Consider the following 19,228-nt stretch of genomic DNA (forward strand, 5'->3'; position numbering starts at 1 on the left):
TGGTATGCGCTACGTTCAGTTGCGGCGTGCTCTCAGGTACTTAGACTGTCCCTAGCTTTGACATAAAATTTAAACTCCTGTTCTCTTTCTTCTATCTCCTCCTCTTCTCTTCTTCTCTTTTCTTTTCCTTCTACTTTTTCCTCTACAGGCTCTACTACTCCTCCCTTCTTCTTCTATTTCTCTGTTCTCATGTTCATCCTACTTACTTCCTTGCCTTCTCATATTGCCTTCCTTGTATTACAATTTCTCTTATACCGACTTGGAGTTTTACATAAGCAACCCAAATTACCTGTTATTTTTTATATTTGAGAAAAATGCCTTCTATATCTGAGATTCGATCCATGTCTACTAGCATGCTAACAGGTGCACGTAGCCACTCGACCATCGAGTGTTTTTATTATTAATATTTGATTCTTCTATTTATGTTTCTACTTCATTCAACTTTTTAAAAACAACACTACTCAACTATGTTGCATTAGCTCCACGCAATGTGCAATATAATACATAAGATGTCAATACTGAAAACGACAAAGAGGATACCATAAAGAAATATGGATAAGATTGTAATTTTATAATGAGTTTTATTGAGAACAATAACAAAGTTAAGTTAAAAACTTACTATAAAATACACGCATCTCCAACAACTCAGCTAATAGATATTGTTATTAGTTGTCCATTTGCAGGAAATAATTATAAATCCAAGTTATTCCTATGTGCGAAACGATAACTGATTGCAAAAGGAAACGATTGATAAACAGCCACCACGCTGGTCTGTTATTACTAAATGTCGTCCTATTCCAGTTCAATTACAGAATTAAAATCTTTAGTAACGCAAACAATTGTCACGAAGTTTGATTAATGAACAAAACATGTGCACACCACACCACGGCCCACGAACGACTAAGCCGGACTAAACAAGAACGAGAATTGATAACCGACCCCACAGTTGGAGGGACAACAATCTATGTTCGTAAATTAAAAACAACAACACAACTCCCAATATTTTAGTACACAAATTATCTGCTGTAAATAACAGAAAGTATGTGATTTGAATCAATTAAATTACCTTACTTTTAATTTATTTTTGTAGGTTGTGCGCGCTTATCTCACAAATTATAGGTGAAAGTGATAGAGTTTCAAAACTTTGACGAGCGCAAAATACAAAAAAGGCATTTTCATAGAGTTCCCAAAGAATAAACCCACAAATTATATACAAAAAGGATAGGGAATATTAATACCTACAAATTAGGGTAACAACGGTTGTCCTACGACATCGCGTTAGCCCGTTAGACACCTAAAGCCACAAAAATTAGAGGATCAAAAAATACAAAAAGGGCATTTTCGTAGGGTTCCCAAAGAATAAACCCACGAAGTATATACAAAAACGATAGAGAATTTTAATACCGACAATTTGGTAACAGAACAGTGGTCCTACGGCATCGTCTTCGCCCGCTAGACACCTAAAACCACAAAAATTAAAGGATAAAAAAATACAAAAAGGGCATTTTCATAGGGTTCCCAAGGGACAAACCCACAAATTATACACAAAAACCATAGAGAATTTTAATACCTACAATTTAGTGTAAGAATGGTGGCCCTACGACATCGCGTCCGCCCGCTAGACATCTAAAACCACAACAATTAAAGGATACAAAAACACAAAAAGGGCATTTTCGTAGAATTCCCAAGGGACAACCCACAAATGATATACAAAAACGATAGAAAATTTTAATACCTACAATTTAGTGTAAGAACGACGGCCCAACGACATCGCGTCCGCGCGCTAGACACCTAAAACCACAACAATTACAGGATCAAAAAACACAAAAATTGCATTTTCGTAGAATTCCCAATGGACAAACCCACAAATTATATACAAAAACGATAGAAAATTTTAATACCTACAATTTAGTGTAAGAACGGTGGCCTTACGACATCGCGTTCACCCGTTAGACACCTAAAACCACAAAAATTAGAGGATAGAAAAACACGAAAAGGGCATGTTCTCAAGGGATAAACCCACAAATTATAATCGAAAACAAGCAAAAATTAGTCCTACAAACATAAAAATTCAATTTTGGGGGTCAATTTGTGAGATAATCACAAATTTTATTGAGGCAAATGATAAAGAAATTAAATACTTACAATATAATGCAAGAATGGTCCTTTTACGATGTCAGACTCAGGTGCAAAATCCCTAAAACAGGCAAATATTAGTCCTTCGAACATAAAAATGCAATTTAAAGGGTCAACTTGAGAGATAATCATAAAAATTACTTAGCAAGATGATAAAAAAATTAAATACTTACAATCTGATGCAGGAATGGTCCTTGTATGATGTCAGACTCAGGTGCAAAATCCTTAAAACAAGCAAAAATTAGTCTTTCAAACATAAAAATTCAATTTTTGTCACTAAATAATGACCAAGTCACAAAAGTTATTACTGAAGATGATAAAGAAATTAAATACTTACAATCTGATGCAAAAATGGTCCTTCTACGATGCCGGACTAACCTGCAAAATCCCTAAAACAAGTAAAAATTAATCCTTCGAAGCATAAAAATGCAATTATAAGGGTCTATTTGTGAGATAATCATAAAAGTTATTTAGCAAGATGATAAAAAAAGTTAATACTTACAATCTGATGCATAAATGGTTCTCCTACGCTGTCGAGCCTACGAAACACAAAAATGCAATTTTTGTTGCTAATTAATGAGCGAATCACAAAAATGCAATATTAATTGCAAAATCACAATCGCAAATTACAAAAATTGTTTATGAAAATAGCTAGCATCTTAAGCTACATCAGCTCCTAAAAACAAACACAAACAATAAAGGTGATGTATGAAAATGATAAGAATTTGAACTAAATGGTGCATCTTTGGCAATATGACATGGTCCATTTTAGCAGCTGATCCTAAACCAAACAAATATCATTGTCTCAAATCAAACATTTGCCATCATTATATTTCAAAGGATCTTTGACTGATCACCTGTAAATGCAAATATTTCAAAAATATAATTTCAATAAAAAATGTGTACTTTCCAAATGCATTTTTGAAGTTATTTTAATTAATAAATTTTTGCTATATGGTTAATAATAACAACAACACATGTGTAAATATTTTAATTACTAGACAACACAGTTAATTGTAAGTGCTTTCATATATCTAGGCAGTCAATTAATATAAATCAATTGCCACATTAAATAGCAAGTGAATAGTTCATGAACATTTCTTTAAGTTCTTGGCGTTCTTCTTCACTCATAGTCACTGCTGCTTTGTGATATTCATCCATTTGATATCTTTTAATGAAGAGCAGACATTGTTTCACACATGCACCAGTGTACAAAGTTGAAATACTAATATTAGCAGTCTCTTTATTGTTAATAGATGCAGTTCGAACCATTGGCAAAGCACTTGCTAATAATCTATGAGTTCCTCTTCTGGCACGAATCACCACTAAACCAGTGTGTTTATTGATGTACTTTACACACAAGCCATTGTGTACTGCGGCATCACCAAACACACCATGTAAATATCGCACTGTGTTGCTTATTGATAAATAGACGCATTTTTCATCCAATTTGGCAGGTTTATTATTATCTGTGTCTGTTACAAGCACTACTAGATATCTAAGTACAAGGAAAACAAAGTACATATAGATATACAGAATACTATAATAGAAATCATACCTGTGCTTAAGTCGAACCATGATCTATATTCAATTTGCATACACACTCTTTGCTATGTAATTAGTTTGTAACACTACTTACGCGATTTACTACAATATTTTGATAACATTCTAGGTTAGTAGTTAGTTAAAGTGTGTTGTAAACAAGTAGGCACATGGTTTTTCAAACTTCCATTCGCATTAGTTAAGAAACAAACCAGAACTTGATTTCAGCGCCATCTATGTACGAATACCACAAACATACTAAACACTAATCAGATACTCTGCAGTTTTCTACCTATTGAATAACATTTATTTAAAATTGTACCTGAATTGAATATCATTTGTTTTTGTATACATTTTTACTGACGATGCCCTCGTGGTAAAACTCAAAATGAAATGTAATTCAATTTTAAATCAATATAATACTATGGACTTCGTATTCCAGGAAGAAGATAAACGATGTAATAATGTTGTTAGATTATTCCGCAAAAGTTTTATACTCCTACCAGGCTTTTAATCAAATATACGTCGTATCTACGCTAAATAAAATTACAAAGTCGTTGAAAAATGGCCTCTTCTACGTCAAAAATCACGAATATCTTCGATTTTTAATCCAATTTCCTATTATAAATTAATTCTTGGCTGCCAAGTGTACCCCTAAAGCACCCATAAATATAAATTAACGTAAAACAAGTATTAAACAATTGCATTGCTTAATTTAAGCGTCAATAACCGTAAAATACGCACGACGTCTGAAGTAAAAGATAAAAAATGTATTAAAAAGTATTAATGTGCATACAGCGTGCCCAGATTTAAAAAAAAAACATTTTTAAATCATTTATTTCTATTTACCTTTCACTTTCACACATAAATCATTACTAGAGTTTATCGCATTTCTCAAGTATTTACAACTTTTCAAAAGTTTGAAACTAACATAAACGCTGCGAGACTGGTAAAGTTTAACTTGCACTCTGTATGATATAATTGCACGTCGTACACATGCGACTCTATGACACGATATGAATAACTAGTTTATCGCCCGGCTTAAGGTCAGGATTTCGTTTCATAACATTCGTAAGTCAGCGCGACGATGGAATTATCGCTGCTTAAGTCGTGCTAACTTGTTCCACATTCGTTCGACAATCTTTGTTGAATGCACAACTCACAACAAGAAAGTTTAGTAATAGTTTAAAAAAAGTGAAACTAGTTAATCACAATGAATTATTTCATTGGAGTTGACGTGGGAACAACAAGCGCACGCGCGGCCCTTGTTTCCGAAACAGGAAAAGTCGTTAAAGTCGCCACAAAAAATATACAAATATTTAACTACAATGTGGATTTCTATGAACAATCGTCCGAAGATGTGTGGAATGCATGCCTGTATTGCATTAAAGTAAGTTATTACGTTTTAACTATTTAATTATAATTATAGTAGTAATTATAACAATAGGAAGTGATTAAAAATGTCCCACCAGAAACAATCAAAGGAATTGGATTCGACGCAACATGTTCATTGGTTGTTGTCGATAAAAATGGCGATCCTCTATCAGTCAGTCAATCAGGTAAATAAGCAAATAATCTATCAACAAGTGGAGATTGCAATAAAATTGATTTTATGTTTCAGGAAATAATGACCAAAACATAATTATGTGGTTGGATCATCGCGCATCAAAGGAAGCCGATGAAATAACAGCCCAACAACATGATATTTTACGATTTGTTGGCGGTAAGATATCGTTAGAAATGGAAACACCAAAATTAAAGTGGTTGAAAACCAATTTACCAAAAACATGGTCAAACGCTGGGTATTTCTTTGATTTACCTGATTATCTAACATGGAGGGCGACATCTTGTGATTCACGGTAAAATTTTAAGGTTAATTATCATTAATAAATGTCATTATTAATTTACTCTTAATAGATCGTTATGTTCATTGGTTTGTAAATGGACTTACGAAATTCTCGATGCAAACAATAATACCTCACAATGGAACCCTTCCTACTTTAAACAAACATGCCTTGAAGATCTTTTGCAAAATGGCGGACATAAAATCGGAAAAGTGGTGAAGTCTCCAGGAGAATCTGTGGGAAATGGCTTACATCCATTAGTTGCTGCAGAATTAGATTTAGTTCCACACATGCCTGTTGGTGCAAGTATAATCGATGCACATTCTGGTGGATTGGGATTGATCGGATGTCAAGTAGATGGCGTTGATGCAGACTTTTCTAGCAGACTAAGTATACATAACCAAATCAAGCAACGTGCAAAATTTAAATAATATTTTTAAGGTTTAATTTGTGGCACATCAACATGTCACATGGCTGTCTCGAAAGACGCTTTGCCAACACCAGGAATCTGGGGACCATATTATAGTGCAATGGTTCCAGGAATGTGGTTAAATGAAGCCGGGCAGAGCGTTACAGGAAAACTAATTGATTTTATAATTGATAGTCATCCAGCTAGCAATGAAATTAAGGCTCGAATTGGTGACATGTAAGTGTAAACTTTAAAAACGCCGAAAAATTAAGAAAACTAAAGATAATTTGTGTTATAGGCACATTCAAGAATATCTAACCAAACTTTTACGTACGATTAGCACACGTGAAAAAGTTCCGGTTGATTTTCTAACTAAAGAAGTACATGTTTGGCCGGATTTCCATGGAAATCGTTCACCAATAGCAGATCCAACTCTTAAAGGAATGGTTTGTTATTAAAATTAATTTAAGTAATATTTAACCTAAATAAAAATAATCCATTGTAGATTTCCGGCTTGACTTTATCGTCAACTGAAGAAAACCTCGCAATTTTATATTTGGCCACTGTTCAAGCACTTTGCGTAAGTTTTAAAACAAATTTTAAGTGGTTCATAATATCATAACTTAAATTTTAGTATGGTACGCGTCATATAATGGAGACATTAGTCAGTTCCGGTTATAAACCCTTTAAATCCATATTAATTTGTGGTGGATTAAGTAAAAACCCACTATACGTACAAATGCAAGCAAATACTGTGCACTTACCGGTAGTAGTGCCGGAAGAAGTAGAATCAGTACTCCTAGGAGCCGCCATCTTGGGAGCTTGTGCCGCCGGCCATTTTGAGAACATGTTCGAAGCGATTTCACGTATGGGTGGACGAGGAAAATCAATATCACCAGAAGATTCAACTCGAAACTATCATGATAAAAAATACAGGGTGTATAAGAAAATGTTAGAAGATCAACTTGCTTATAGAAACATTATGAATGAATAATATTAAACAAGTTTTTGTACATGTTAAACATTATACCAATAAATAGTTAATTATTATTTTGATTTACGATGGCATAAGGAAGCTATAACTTTAGCATGTTTTGACAATTAACATAATTAATGGCCGTTTAAGCGAACCTGCAATTACACACATTGGGACAGTTAAACGACTTGGCGACTCAATGCGACAAGAAAAAAATCAAATTACAGTTAGATGCCTCAAGAGGCGTTTACCTCGCATCGTCTTGCGTCTTCGCATCCGTATTCCGAAAACTGGAAACGTTCGCAACGTCGTGAATGTCGTGCGAGTGCGTTTCATGCGCTCAGTCCTCGGACACAACTCGATCCAAACACTCCACCACACAAAATGGCGACACGTCAATTTGCGAAAATACAATTAACTTTATTATTAACAGTGTGCGTGGGCACGTTTATAACATTAACGAGCGCATCAGATGTTGATTCAATGACCGTCAACAATGTACCTCCCCAGTGCATCATGGGAGTTTTCAAAATGGCGTCGTGAGTTCATCAACGGTTACAATTTTGACAGAAAATGAAGAACGTAAATGTGGTAAACACTGCACATCATATGATAAAGACAGTGAAGATTCAGATGATGACAGTGTCATTGACGACGATGAGCGCTACCAAGATGGCGAAGAAGATGACAACGATGACGATGATGATTTAGACGAGGATAATGGCATCGATTTCGTCGATCAACGGCAAAATGGTACAGAAAACTACAGAATTAAAGTGAGTGGTTTGTTATTAATTATAACACCACCGGAAATGCCAATGCCAACGCCAACGCCATCTTCCACTGAAGCACCGCCATTAACACCGCCTACACCACCATCAAATCAAACTAATACAACATCATGGAGCGGTGTTAAAAAGCGATTTAACGTGCGTCGGCACGATCAGAGCTTCCTTGACCAACAGAAACGCAAACTGTAAGTTTGAAATAAAACATTTCGATTAGTTTTGTTAGACGTTTGACGTTTATCGTTGTTTGTTTGCAGAACGCGGTATCAAGCGAGGATTCCACAGTTTATTATGGCGCTTCTGCGAAATCGACACGCCGCCCAAGCTCATTAAATTTATGCACGCACGCGACGGCCATATTGTACACAATGTGTTTTAATTTAAAATTTATTTTAATTAATTTAGCAAGAAATAGTTTATAGGTCCGCAGATTAATAGTGTAATTAAGTATTTTTATACAGTGTGCCCAAGTCACATACAAAGTGTTCAAAATATTTAAAAAATCAGTTTATTTAAAGAAATACAACAACAACCACAATTTATAAAAATCACAAGTAAAATAATAAATACTGAGTATCTGATAAAATAAATAAATCCTCATTTGAATGTCCTCAGCATGTTCTGCATTTAAACGTGTGCCAGAAATATGCACACTCCATTATCGTCTCTTGCGTATCCCGGTCCGCACTCTTCATCATGTTCAGCACCCAAAAGAAGCAATTTCAGTTTGGGTTCAGCAGGTTTGTCCTTTCCCTTGACAAGACCAACCTTTTTCTTCGTTTCCTTTGATTCGGTTCGAATTGTATCCTTTGACTTTTCAATTCTTTTGTTATCGATTTTTACCAAATCTTCTTCAACTTCCAAGGGCATAGAAAGAACAAATCCTTTTGAAAGTCTTAACATACGCCCTTGACGTGTTCCGTCTTCGTTGTGTTCAACTCCAGCATCTTCTTCTTCAGCGGCTTTGATCAAAGATAAATTCGGTGACACTAAGAGTTCCTCCTGTCCGCCATCTTGAGTTTTCGGATGTAACTTAGCCAAATTTTTTCTGGATTTGGTAATGTCCACGTGGTACGGAGCTGTTTTAGATTCAATAAAGGACTGTGTATCGTCCAAAGCATCTACCTCGCCGCTATCTTCCAATAAAGATGGCGTCGGTTGAACTGGTCTACGCACGGTTTTTTGACGTTTGTTGTTGGACCTCATAGGAATCGCCTTTGATAATAAATCAAGAAGACCCAGCGTTGATGGAGAAGCCCCCGCATTCGTAGGAATTACAAGGATAACAAAATTTTCCAGATCAGCACGCACGTTGAGATCTCCTTCCTGTCGTTGATCGTATTTCACTCTCGAGGGGGCGCTGTGTGACAACGCCACAAAACACACGAAACAAACAACTAACGATGGGATAATCATTCGATTAACACCCATTTTGTTTCTTTGATATTTACTTGTCACTTGTTTTCAAATCGAGTGCAAAGTTGATGTTTACCGATCGACGGATAAAATCGAACTAAAAGTCGAAGTGTTGTCGCTGTGACCCTGCCGCGAGCCGGCCTTTTGTGCGATCCGCCACGAATAAACGAATTAACTGTTATAATCTCGGACTTCCCGTGCTCGAAACGAATCTTGTGCCTGCTTCGCGCACTCTCTTGTAAGATAAAGCGAGCGTCGCGTAACGGCATATCGGCGATTTTTTTCCCTCACGTGCAAAATGAAAACGCAAAACGCTTCAATTAATGAAGTTATAAAAAGTGAAGAGGGCGCCTCATTCACTATCAAATAATAAACCGACATTAAAATTGTCTGATTTAAAACGGTTTATAATTGTTAAGATTATTTAATTTTAGCGCTTATATCAATGATTACTTAGCAAACATATCGTTTTTAACGCAGGAAATCGTTTCGAAACCAACGGTTTATTTTTTAAGCGCATGTGAAGATTCGTAAATGTTTGTCATCTTTTTTTGTCGATAATTTTCGACGAATTCGTGTTTCATGTCGTCGTAAAGTCAATTAATTAGTGAATCTTGAATATTTATCTCACGATCGAGCGTTGGTATAATCTCATGCATGCGAGTGACTTGCCGTTTTCATTCATTCCTTCATCGAATTCAAAATGGCGGCGTGTTATTTCAGTTCGAAGACCTATAGCGGTGAATTTTAATCATTGAAATTAATTTCGACTTTTAATTATTTAAAAATCTGCTTTAATAATTTTAATTTTGTGTAAAGAATTTTCAAAATCAGAGTCAATTACAAAAGTTAAAAATAAAGAGAAAAAAAGATGAAAACGTTCAATTGAAAATAATCAAATTTTCCGTGAACAAGGCGCTTTATCTATAAATATACAATATGCTTACATTGTAAACCGGTAATATTTATAGCTAACCGTTTATACAACTTCATTCAGCAACATGTAAATTATGTTGCATAACAAGTTTGCAAAAACTACAATAAAGCAAAATTTTCCTAAAGAAGTGAACTTCCTGAACATAACACATGTCCAGATAGAAATAAAAAGGTGTGTAGAGGTGACTCCACTTGACGACGAGTTGATGGGCAGAATTAATCGTCGCTCACTTGCGAGCCGACTTGTTGACTCCCGAGCCAAAGCCCGAAGTCATCGACTTTGACTCTTTTAGCACTCTGGACGTTCGACGGGTCTTCACACACATCTCGATGGTCGATGCGATCAGTGCGTCTTCGACGGTCAGTTAAGAAACATCGACATTGACGCACATCGTAATAATTTAAAATTTATTCACATAAATAAACTTTAAGCAATTAAAATACAACTAAAATGAACGAAGTACAAAAGTTGTTCATAGCTGCAATTTGCGCATGCGCGCTAGCGGAAACACGAAGTGCGCCAAGACGCAGTGCGTCCACAACTTTCGATCAGAAACAAACCGGCGAGTACAATATTCAGCTACATTTGAAAGATTTTCAAATTATAGCTGTAGTCGGTGACGATTCATTTGGAGGTTTGGGTGTAAGTAAATCAAGTAATTCCTAACCACAAAATAATGACAATTTATTTTATGTTGTAGGATTATGACTACAACTACGATTATTCCGATTTTACGGTAAAACCGAGCACATCATCAAGTACAACAACTAAGAAACCATCCACATCGGATTCAACACAAAATGGCGACCTATCGTCTGTTGACTTTTCTATCCTGGACCTAACCTCAAAACCAACCACAAAAAAGCCTGCCGGAACACATCCCTATCCAATTATTTCACCTTCAACAACCCTTAAACCACTTTTAACCACGCCAACGACAACTACCACAACGAAAAAAACAGTTGCAGACGATACAAGCACCCATACACTAGTATCTAAACTCCCTCTACCGTCTGTAAATGGAAACACGCCGCCTACAATGGTGGAACATGAAGTTGTCTCGGAAAATATCGAGAAAGTAAGTACGGCCGCCCCATCAACAGTTAAAATCATAACTTCACCACCCATTACAACCACAACGGCTGCGTTGACGACAATTAAAAAAGTTTCCGTCACAACCACCCGAGCCACAACTGTCAAACCAATAGTGTCCATTCCAGGACAAATTCCGGTTGTAGTGCAGGATTTTTCAATCGTGCGTAATGAAACGCCGATTGTGAAAGATAAGAACCCAGAAAGCACAAATATAAAAGATAAGAAAGGCGATGTTGTTACAAGTGTAACAATCGTACCATTGGAAGATGCCAATGATGGTAATTTGGGAGAGGTCGCTGTCAACGAGCAGCCGACACTCGGCGAAATCCTGCATTATCGGCGCTGCGCTCAGGGCTACCAACGTGACAAGCGCGGCCGCTGCAGGAAAGTCCGCAGGCCACAAATTTCGTAAGGAGTGCTCCATTATTCACACTAACCAAATTTTAACTCAACCACAAACACACTGTATGTTTGTTACGAATTTTTAAATTGCCTTGTGTTGTGTTTGAGTTAAGAGTTTACGCATTTTACATCATAAATCTACACATTCACGTACCCGTTTGCAATCAAATATTTGCGAGGACTGACGTTTGTTTATCTTTCGCTTCCTTCAAACAGAATGGGACTGACTAGGTTCGCATCGAACTTTGCCTCACGATTCCGGCAGGCTGGAAACCCATCAAGCGACGAACTTCGTGACGACACGGCGGTGTAATCATCTCAATGCCATATTGTCTGCCTTTAACTGTAGCACGTAGTATTTATTTTGTTTGGCGTAGCAAACGTAGTGAGGACTCGACACACGCACACTGTACTTATCTAAAATAAGAAGTATTTGCGTGTTTCATTGGTTTTCATTGATTTAAGTTTAAAAAATAACAAAGAAACAAATAAAATAAAAACAATTTTTCAAATATCTAAGAAATATTGTAATATTTAATTTAAAATTATGATTTTCGCGTGTAATCTTTAATTTATAACTCACGGTTTGTTATTTATATTCTGCTTGCGTGCATTTTGGGTTGCCTATAGTGTAACCCAGTTCCGATGGCGCACTTTACTACTTCACAGCTGTCAGGATGATGTGGCTTTCGTGACTTGAAACTCGCGAGTTTGTTTGTCAATGCGCTGCGACGATGAAAAGATGAACGTGAAAATTTCCTTCCTCCTCGTCGCGCTCGCCGTGTGCACGTCCACGGAGGCGGCCGTCTCCAGCAAGCGAAGATGCGTCGACGAAAACTGTACAGGTACGACTACATCCACGAAACAATTGGCTCTCTAACAAACTAGGAAAAACAAAAGACACTTAGAATACAACCAAATCATCACAAATCCTAACTTAAACAAACTTAATCTTCTCCTAATCACAATCATGATTCATCACAATTAATTTAAAATTATTTTCATGCTTAAATTTGATAAAATTCGCTTATTTTAACTGCTAAAGACTCCAGATGTTTCTAGGTTATTCATTTACATTCGGTTTTAGTGCCAATTTCGTTGGGTAGAACGCTCATTTCATATGCCGCCCCCGAGCCCGGCATGCTTTCGTTCCGACCCGGTGAAGAGGTGAAGATTTTCAGCAAGGAAGCTGGCAGTAATCTGGATTTGTGGGGTGTGGAGTTGAGAGGCAAAAGGGGTTACATACCAAAGACTATGGTGAAAGAAATGAAAATGTTTAACCATAAAGCAGAGATTGTGGTGGATACTGAGTTCAAACCAGCACCAGCAGTGCCTTCTAGCAATAATTCAGACTCAGAGAAGATTATCATTGATGGAACCACATTGTACAATGATATCTCACCTAGTGCCACTCAAGATACACATCATCAGCAACAACAGTCAACATCAGTGCCTGTTTTATCAGAAAATGTAAAGCAAGAAATAAATGAAATTCTCACTGAAAACATTGGTGAAAAAACATCACAGGAAACTGTTTTGCCAGAAAAGCAAGAAGCAAATGATTTAAAGGAATCAACAACACAGGAAAAGGAAGCAATTGATAATAAACGAAATGAAGAAGAAGAATTGGCTGATGATGAAGATGATGATGAGGATGATGATGATGGATTTGATATTGAGAGTGAAGATGATGAAGAAGATGAAAATGATGATGATTTAAAAGATATTGAAGTGGAGCTTAATAAACCAAATGATGTTAATATTGAAACAAAAGTTGATGATGAGCCAAAAACAATTGAACAGCCAGAAAATGAAATTAAAGGCGAACCTGGTGTATTACCGGTAACGGAAGCACCGCCTATTCAAAATCAACCACCACCACCTCCTCCGACTAAACTTCCATTGTTTTTCCGCCAAGCAAATGTTCCTGTAAAAGATCCGGGCATGCCTGCATCTGGTACACCTTCTACAACCACAGAAGAGGTGATTAATGTCGAATCAACTCCTGATATTCATGAAGATCAAATCAAAAATGATGAAAATCAATCTTTAAATTCTGTTAACACTGATTCGACTGAAAGTGAAGTTAAAATCGAAGAAGAACCCGTTAAAGAAGTCGAAAACACCCTTTCTAATGAAGAACAACCTGTTGAAAGTATCGCTATAGGTCCACCATTAGTCGATAACAGTGTAAATGACAGTAGTGAGTTTAAATCTGAGTTTGCTGACACATACGAACCAATTGCTGCTAGTGCGGAAGAAAATCCAGATGTTAATTTGGATGCACCACCACAAATACCAGATCCTCCGCCTGTAGATGCCTTCGAAAATTTACAAACACAAGAAGTAGCAGAGAATTCGCAGGAAAAATCTTCATCAAACGAAAATTCAGATACAGAACAGCCTGCTCCAACAGAAGAATCAAGTTACTTTGGAGGCTACTTCTCCAAATCGGAAGTCGCGGATGAACCGGAAGTTACAACACCAATACCTGTTGAGGAAGAAACGCTTACGAAAACGAACGCTTACACCACGACCGAACCAGAAACGATAAGTATTGAAGACGAACGGAAACCGAATGTAGACGAATCCGAAACAGTTGAAGCGATAACTGAAGCTGTTACCGAACAGCCGTCATCTTGGAGTTATGGTAATGTAGATTCTTCCACTGAAAATTCAGCTGATATAGGATTCGCAGGCAGTGTCGTTGATACCAGTTATGATCAGATTAATAATGAGCAAAAAGAAAGCGAAACAACCACAAATTATGAGACAAATACTGAAACAAATGAAGAATCTGAAGGAAACTGGTTTGACTCACTGTTGGGTATGTTTGCTGCACCCAAACAAGAACCGTCTATTTATGCAGACGACACTCCAAAATACACCGAAAGCAAATATGAAGAAGTCAATGATGATGTTTTACTCTCACAATATGCTAGTAAGTATACATAACCTTTCAACTTACGCACGAAATTTTGAGGTTACATTTGCTTTGCATTTTCGTTCGTTCATTAGCTAGAATCTATTTTTACCTTCTCATGATGTCAAGGTGCCAGCTCCACTATTTTTACGATGTTACTTTGTTTTCGAATTCGCAGGTCACAACAATCGCGACAGTTGCCCAGCCGACGATGTACACTGTCAGTCTGAAACTTCACACGCAGACCATTATTCGGCCGAAACCACCTACACTGAAGAATCCAGCATGGCGTCCATGTTAGACATGTTTGAATTCAACGACACGCTGATGATTGTCGCTATTTCTGGCGCATGCGTGGTACTCTTCCTCTGGGGATACATGCTAATTGAGAAAATGCGCAAAGAAGGACCACTGGTTGGTAAAATAAATCATTTAGAACATCAGTTGCTAATTCTAGCGAAAGAAAATGAAGTACTGAGTCACAAAGCAGAAGATGCGAAGAACTCACAGCAGGAAATTAATGAAAATGTGTCAAGTGAAATGGTCGTAGAGCTACAGAATCAGTTAGAAGAAGCTAATAACGCTCGATATGCACTAGAAGAACAATTGGAGTCGTTAGAAAAAGAATTAGAAAATTCCACGGAAGTGGGTTTAGAATTAAACAAGATGTTATCGGATGTGTTAAGTTCACAAAATGGAAGTGATACTGTGATGGCAAACATAGAACAACTACAAAAACAATTAGTTGAACAACAATCTACTATCAACAGTGTTAATGATAAATTAAACGAGAAAGATACAGAAAATCATGAGTTGCAACTTGAGTTGGAAATCAACAATAAAAAAGTTGTTGATTTGCAAGCCGAGCTGGAAAAGATGATGCTGAATCTGCTCAAAGCGGAAGAAGAGAAAGAAATTTCAGTGAGTAAAACTGAAGCTGAAGCTTTATCACTAAGGGAAGCTCTGACTAAAGTCAAAGCCACTAGCAATGCTGAGATTGCACAGCTTACTAAGCAGTTATTAGAAGTTAAGTCACACGCGGATGAAGCGCAACGCAACTTTGAACTTAAAGCCAAAGAGTATAACCTACTCAAAGAAGGACTGAGCGAAACAGATTCAAATAAGAATGTTGTGGAGCACAGCACGTTAAAGGCGGAGCTGTTGCAACTGCAACAGGACAATAAAAATCTGGCGGAGAGATTGGGCCACGAACAGATTATCGGGAAAAATTTCCAGAGTGAAGTTTTGCATTTAGGTGAGGAGAAGGTGGCCCTCAAGAAGCAGTACGAAGAAGCGGATAAGGAGAAATTAGAAGCGTTGACTAAACTAGAAGTATTGAGTTCGTATTTTAAAGAGAAGGAAGCAGAGCTTCAGCGTGAACTTGCTAAGCACGAGGCGATGTGGAGTGAGAAACAAGGAGAAAGCACCACAACTTCAGAACGGATGAAGTTTATGCAAGCAGAAATACAAAATTTCAAGTGAGTTCAATTAAATTATTGTTTTTTGAGTCAAGGGAATTAACTTAAGACACTTTTGTTCCTCAGGACGCAGGTAGCTTCACTTCAACAAGAAATAGTTTCTCAAGAGGTTGATCTCAAGAGTCAGATTTCTGTGTTGGAGAAAAAGGCTCATGAAAATTGGGTCGCTGCTCGACAAGCAGAGCGTCGTATTGAGGATGCTCGCCAGGAGGCAGCGCAACTGCGCAATAGACTAACACTACGAGAACGTGGACTTATCGAGGAAAAATCACAGAATCGCAACGGTAAGTCAAGTATTTTTAGAGTGGTGATTTGAAATAAGGAAATATGTTTTTTCTTGAATGAACAGGAATGTCTCCCCTTGAAACAAACGGTGTCGACCATCACCTCAACGACACCGCCTCCCCGCCCCTCTTATTCGGTGCACGCGAGCACATGACTACATCGCCACCACTCTTGCCCGGCTTACCTCCTGGTTTTCCTATGCCGCCTCCGCCGGGTGTGGGCGTCCCGCCGTTCCTCCCACCTTTTATGCCTGGCATGCCGCCGCCGCCTGGAGTGTTCCCGGGTGATCATCGTCCTCCGCCGCTTGGACGCATGTCGTCGCCGCCACTGAATAGTCGATACACACCAGACTCGCGACCTTTCTCGCCGTACGACCGGCGCTCACCGTCTCCGACTGACGATGATTATTACGACCGCGATGATCGAGACTATTACAACCATCGGCCTAAACGGAACAATGGCCGACGAAGTAAGTACCAAGTAACATTTGTCGACGATGTCAACTGACAAACTTGAAAGTATTCAAAGTGTCATGACTGCAGAGGGCGTCGTTGTCGTTGTTGTTGTAGCATGCAGTTTTGCGCTGTACTAACTTTATTTTCCTTGCGTCTTGCGTTTTGTGATTTTCAGGTGGCTATAGCACCGGCTCGAACTCGAACGAGTCGCTAGAAAAACTGGATCGGTCGCGCTCGCATTCGAAGGTCTAGCGATTTGTCGCTTGCTGTTTCTATCCGTAGATTCGACAGAAAAAAAGAAACCAACACCGGAACCACGAACGGACTAATGATGCGCATGCGCAATTTTATATCTAGAACAATGCGTGTGGACTTTGACGCCATTGCTGTGAATCTAACTTAATCTAACAAAACAAATCGAACTTGTGCGAAATTTGATTTTCCAGACATGTAAACGTTTTTAAACACGTGTATTGTTTGTATGCTAGTTTTGTGCTTTATTTAATTCATTGTTTTGTTTGGGTGTTTGACAGGTGACAGCCGGAAGTAGAATGGCGCATGTTATGATGGCGTGAATCTGATTTTGTATGATTGTGTGTATGTTTATCTGCAGCATTTGTTTGGCGCGTTTTGTTTTTGTTTGTGTTGATTAACACCAATGGTGCCGTGTCAACTCAAGAAAAGTCTCAAAGCGTGCAACTTTACTATTACTGATTCATTCAAGACGCAAAACATTGTACATATAATACTTGTACAAAATGAAAAACAATAAATTGTATATTATCTATAAATATTGTGTTTTTATTTATTGTGTGAAACTCACTTACCTTTAACACCTGCCATCTCACGACCCAAATGGAGAGGAATAAAAACACGACTGCACTCACAAACGACTTAGGCACTACTGAGCGCGCGGCGCACTGCGCGCTGCCTTTCTATATCTACAAGTAACCCTGATACCGTGGTGGGGGGAAACTAATGCGCACCCATTTCACCACTGCTTGAGTCTTCTAGAAGTTCAGGTACAGGCTTTTGACTTCCTCCTATGACTCAATCTCATTTGAAGGTCCTTTATTTATAAAAATGTTTTCCTCATTTCTATGGTAACCATGACAAATATAAAGACCGTTTGAAATTTTTGTCTCGTCAGGTTGTTTTGTGAATATGGTATGGTAGGATTAAGATGCTGGAAATTGTGTTAAAATTCTTCGCAGACGCGCGATAGATCGACTTACCTGCGCAAGCAAACGGTGAAATGATGGATACCGGTCGATAAGGGGTTAATCCGAATATAGCAGGGGCATAGCCGGCCATTTAATATCGACCTATAGTCCCCAGAAACCAAGCGCCTTGAGCGGCGGTCGTGGATCGAACAAATTGCATAGGAAGAATAACCGAAGCTTACTGCGGGTTGTATCATTGTGCCGCTTACGCAAAACTTGGCGATCCAGCAGGAACAAACACGTCATTTAAGGGATCAGCTTGCTCCAAGGGATCAGTTCAAAGTCAAGGAGGGTAAAGTCGGTTGGTAAGAGATTGGTATTCGTCTCACGGCATGTGAAGAAAAATTAACGAATCATTGGTTGATGTTAATAAACAAGAGATCAGGGCTTTTCAAAACCATTAAACTGAAAGAACATCCGTCGTGAACACACAAAGGTCAAGTCACGTGATGTTGTCCGGGATGAAAGAAACATTCAATTATTAAGTGATAGGTGATAAATCAAGCATTGTGAGAAAAGAACGATTCCACGACTCTTGCGAGGATAGTGAAACTTAAGACTTTCTTTCAAGCTAAACCCTTGTAGTCGACGAGGTACTTGAGAGGATTCTCGAGATAGTACTCAAATTACAAATGAAGACTCAAGAAACAATAATAAAGGGAATCAAGAGCATTGCACAGAAATAGGGAAGTTAATATAAGATATGTCCCCGATCTCAAATCATCACAATTACTCCACGGTGACTACGCTATCATGAAACATACAGAGAATCTTTGATCGGAAAACAAAGAGAAAAACAAATCAAAGAAACAAAGTAGATATTATTACAGTTTACGAAAATACTATTATCTTGGAAACTGGATTCGATATCTGAGGACACCTTATTAAAAGGTAAAAACTCGCATTGAGACTTACAAGTTTCTCACCGAGATAAAGTAGAAGGGCATAACATACTTAGCTGTACTGGAATGATAATACGCCTTAATCACAAAAAATTATTAGGAATTACCAGGAACTTAAGGAATGAAAAAGGTTTACAACTGCGTTTCAAACTAAGAATAAAGAATGTACCAGTTGGAGACCAGGCCTCCAAGGGATTTCCAAATGGAACAAATGTCCTCCAAGGAAAAGGATTGTCTTCTCAAGATTTAAATTTGACACCAAATATTTACCAATATGTGAATTCTGCAAGAGTGGCCACTTTGACACCAAACATCGGTTTCTACTTGGGAATTCTGGGTCCACCCTATGGTTGTGGCTCCATGGGGAATAGGGTAAATTCCTTCTGTTTGATGATCACAAAAATTCTGTACATATAA

At 37.8% G+C, this 19,228-nt stretch overlaps 5 protein-coding genes and 2 long non-coding RNA genes across 9 annotated transcripts; 4 read left to right on the forward strand and 3 right to left on the reverse strand.

The window, feature by feature from the left end:
• Positions 1–1,373: 1,373 nt before the first annotated feature.
• LOC135795135 (uncharacterized) lies at positions 1,374–2,526 on the reverse strand. Of its 2 annotated transcripts, XR_010549033.1 has the most exons (5): positions 2,474–2,526; positions 2,310–2,360; positions 2,146–2,197; positions 1,906–1,957; positions 1,374–1,791 (listed from the first exon to the last, which is right to left on the reverse strand). It is a non-coding gene; the product is annotated as an uncharacterized lncRNA (long non-coding RNA). The 2 variants fall into 2 exon arrangements; XR_010549032.1 differs by having other exon boundaries at positions 1,374–1,957.
• A 2,200-nt stretch (positions 2,527–4,726) lies between these two features.
• On the forward strand, positions 4,727–6,981 carry LOC135795132 (FGGY carbohydrate kinase domain-containing protein-like). The gene is made up of 8 exons (XM_065306681.1): positions 4,727–5,068; positions 5,126–5,237; positions 5,300–5,537; positions 5,596–5,912; positions 5,964–6,168; positions 6,230–6,377; positions 6,437–6,511; positions 6,566–6,981. The coding sequence occupies exons 1-8, from the start codon at positions 4,892–4,894 to the stop codon at positions 6,923–6,925; spliced, it is 1,632 nt and encodes a 543-aa protein (XP_065162753.1). The 5' UTR covers positions 4,727–4,891; the 3' UTR covers positions 6,926–6,981.
• On the reverse strand, positions 5,439–17,586 carry LOC135795136 (uncharacterized). 2 transcript variants are annotated; one of them, XR_010549034.1, is made up of 4 exons: positions 17,514–17,586; positions 12,129–12,429; positions 11,700–11,962; positions 5,439–6,846 (listed from the first exon to the last, which is right to left on the reverse strand). It is a non-coding gene; the product is annotated as an uncharacterized lncRNA (long non-coding RNA). The 2 variants fall into 2 exon arrangements; XR_010549035.1 differs by lacking the exon at positions 17,514–17,586 and adding an exon at positions 14,581–14,671.
• Positions 7,139–8,192, forward strand: LOC135795387 (ATPase family AAA domain-containing protein 2-like). The gene is made up of 3 exons (XM_065307065.1): positions 7,139–7,232; positions 7,418–7,883; positions 7,953–8,192. Exons 1-3 carry the CDS (start codon positions 7,139–7,141, stop codon positions 8,026–8,028), a joined length of 636 nt encoding a protein of 211 aa, XP_065163137.1. The 3' UTR covers positions 8,029–8,192.
• On the reverse strand, positions 8,193–9,301 carry LOC135795134 (uncharacterized). The gene has a single exon (XM_065306683.1). It carries the CDS (start codon positions 9,124–9,126, stop codon positions 8,323–8,325), a length of 804 nt encoding a protein of 267 aa, XP_065162755.1. The 5' UTR covers positions 9,127–9,301; the 3' UTR covers positions 8,193–8,322.
• Positions 10,360–12,068, forward strand: LOC135795133 (mucin-2-like). The gene is made up of 3 exons (XM_065306682.1): positions 10,360–10,690; positions 10,749–11,551; positions 11,762–12,068. Exons 1-3 carry the CDS (start codon positions 10,499–10,501, stop codon positions 11,856–11,858), a joined length of 1,092 nt encoding a protein of 363 aa, XP_065162754.1. The 5' UTR covers positions 10,360–10,498; the 3' UTR covers positions 11,859–12,068.
• On the forward strand, positions 12,254–17,477 carry LOC135795131 (transport and Golgi organization protein 1-like). The gene is made up of 6 exons (XM_065306680.1): positions 12,254–12,390; positions 12,633–14,486; positions 14,647–15,946; positions 16,013–16,230; positions 16,296–16,700; positions 16,862–17,477. The coding sequence occupies exons 1-6, from the start codon at positions 12,267–12,269 to the stop codon at positions 16,936–16,938; spliced, it is 3,978 nt and encodes a 1,325-aa protein (XP_065162752.1). The 5' UTR covers positions 12,254–12,266; the 3' UTR covers positions 16,939–17,477.
• Positions 17,587–19,228: the final 1,642 nt, after the last annotated feature.

Source organism: Atheta coriaria, unplaced genomic scaffold (assembly GCF_025399875.1).
Source record: "Atheta coriaria isolate IRGN ID8LTWV9N9 unplaced genomic scaffold, Caltech_Dcor_3.1 hic_scaffold_7_pilon, whole genome shotgun sequence".
Classification (NCBI taxonomy): Eukaryota; Metazoa; Arthropoda; class Insecta; order Coleoptera; family Staphylinidae; genus Dalotia; species Dalotia coriaria.

What these genes read in the sequence shown, in the direction of transcription:
- LOC135795131 (XM_065306680.1), top strand. Translation starts at nt 12,267, where the DNA reads ATGCGCTGCGACGATGAAAAGATGAACGTGAAAATTTCCTTCCTCCTC. An exon ending in TTTACTCTCACAATATGCTA is followed by an intron (nt 14,487 to 14,646) that starts GTAAGTATACAT and finishes TCGAATTCGCAG; the next exon opens with GTCACAACAATCGCGACAGT. An exon ending in AAAATCACAGAATCGCAACG is followed by an intron (nt 16,231 to 16,295) that starts GTAAGTCAAGTA and finishes TTGAATGAACAG; the next exon opens with GAATGTCTCCCCTTGAAACA.
- LOC135795387 (XM_065307065.1), top strand. Translation starts at nt 7,139, where the DNA reads ATGCCTCAAGAGGCGTTTACCTCGCATCGTCTTGCGTCTTCGCATCCG. An exon ending in ACGTCGTGAATGTCGTGCGA is followed by an intron (nt 7,233 to 7,417) that starts GTGCGTTTCATG and finishes GTACCTCCCCAG; the next exon opens with TGCATCATGGGAGTTTTCAA. An exon ending in GACCAACAGAAACGCAAACT is followed by an intron (nt 7,884 to 7,952) that starts GTAAGTTTGAAA and finishes GTTTGTTTGCAG; the next exon opens with AACGCGGTATCAAGCGAGGA.
- LOC135795134 (XM_065306683.1), bottom strand. Translation starts at nt 9,126, where the DNA reads ATGGGTGTTAATCGAATGATTATCCCATCGTTAGTTGTTTGTTTCGTG.
- LOC135795133 (XM_065306682.1), top strand. Translation starts at nt 10,499, where the DNA reads ATGAACGAAGTACAAAAGTTGTTCATAGCTGCAATTTGCGCATGCGCG. An exon ending in ATTCATTTGGAGGTTTGGGT is followed by an intron (nt 10,691 to 10,748) that starts GTAAGTAAATCA and finishes TTTATGTTGTAG; the next exon opens with GATTATGACTACAACTACGA. An exon ending in GTCCGCAGGCCACAAATTTC is followed by an intron (nt 11,552 to 11,761) that starts GTAAGGAGTGCT and finishes TCCTTCAAACAG; the next exon opens with AATGGGACTGACTAGGTTCG.
- LOC135795132 (XM_065306681.1), top strand. Translation starts at nt 4,892, where the DNA reads ATGAATTATTTCATTGGAGTTGACGTGGGAACAACAAGCGCACGCGCG. An exon ending in GCGACATCTTGTGATTCACG is followed by an intron (nt 5,538 to 5,595) that starts GTAAAATTTTAA and finishes TACTCTTAATAG; the next exon opens with ATCGTTATGTTCATTGGTTT. An exon ending in AGACTTTTCTAGCAGACTAA is followed by an intron (nt 5,913 to 5,963) that starts GTATACATAACC and finishes AATATTTTTAAG; the next exon opens with GTTTAATTTGTGGCACATCA.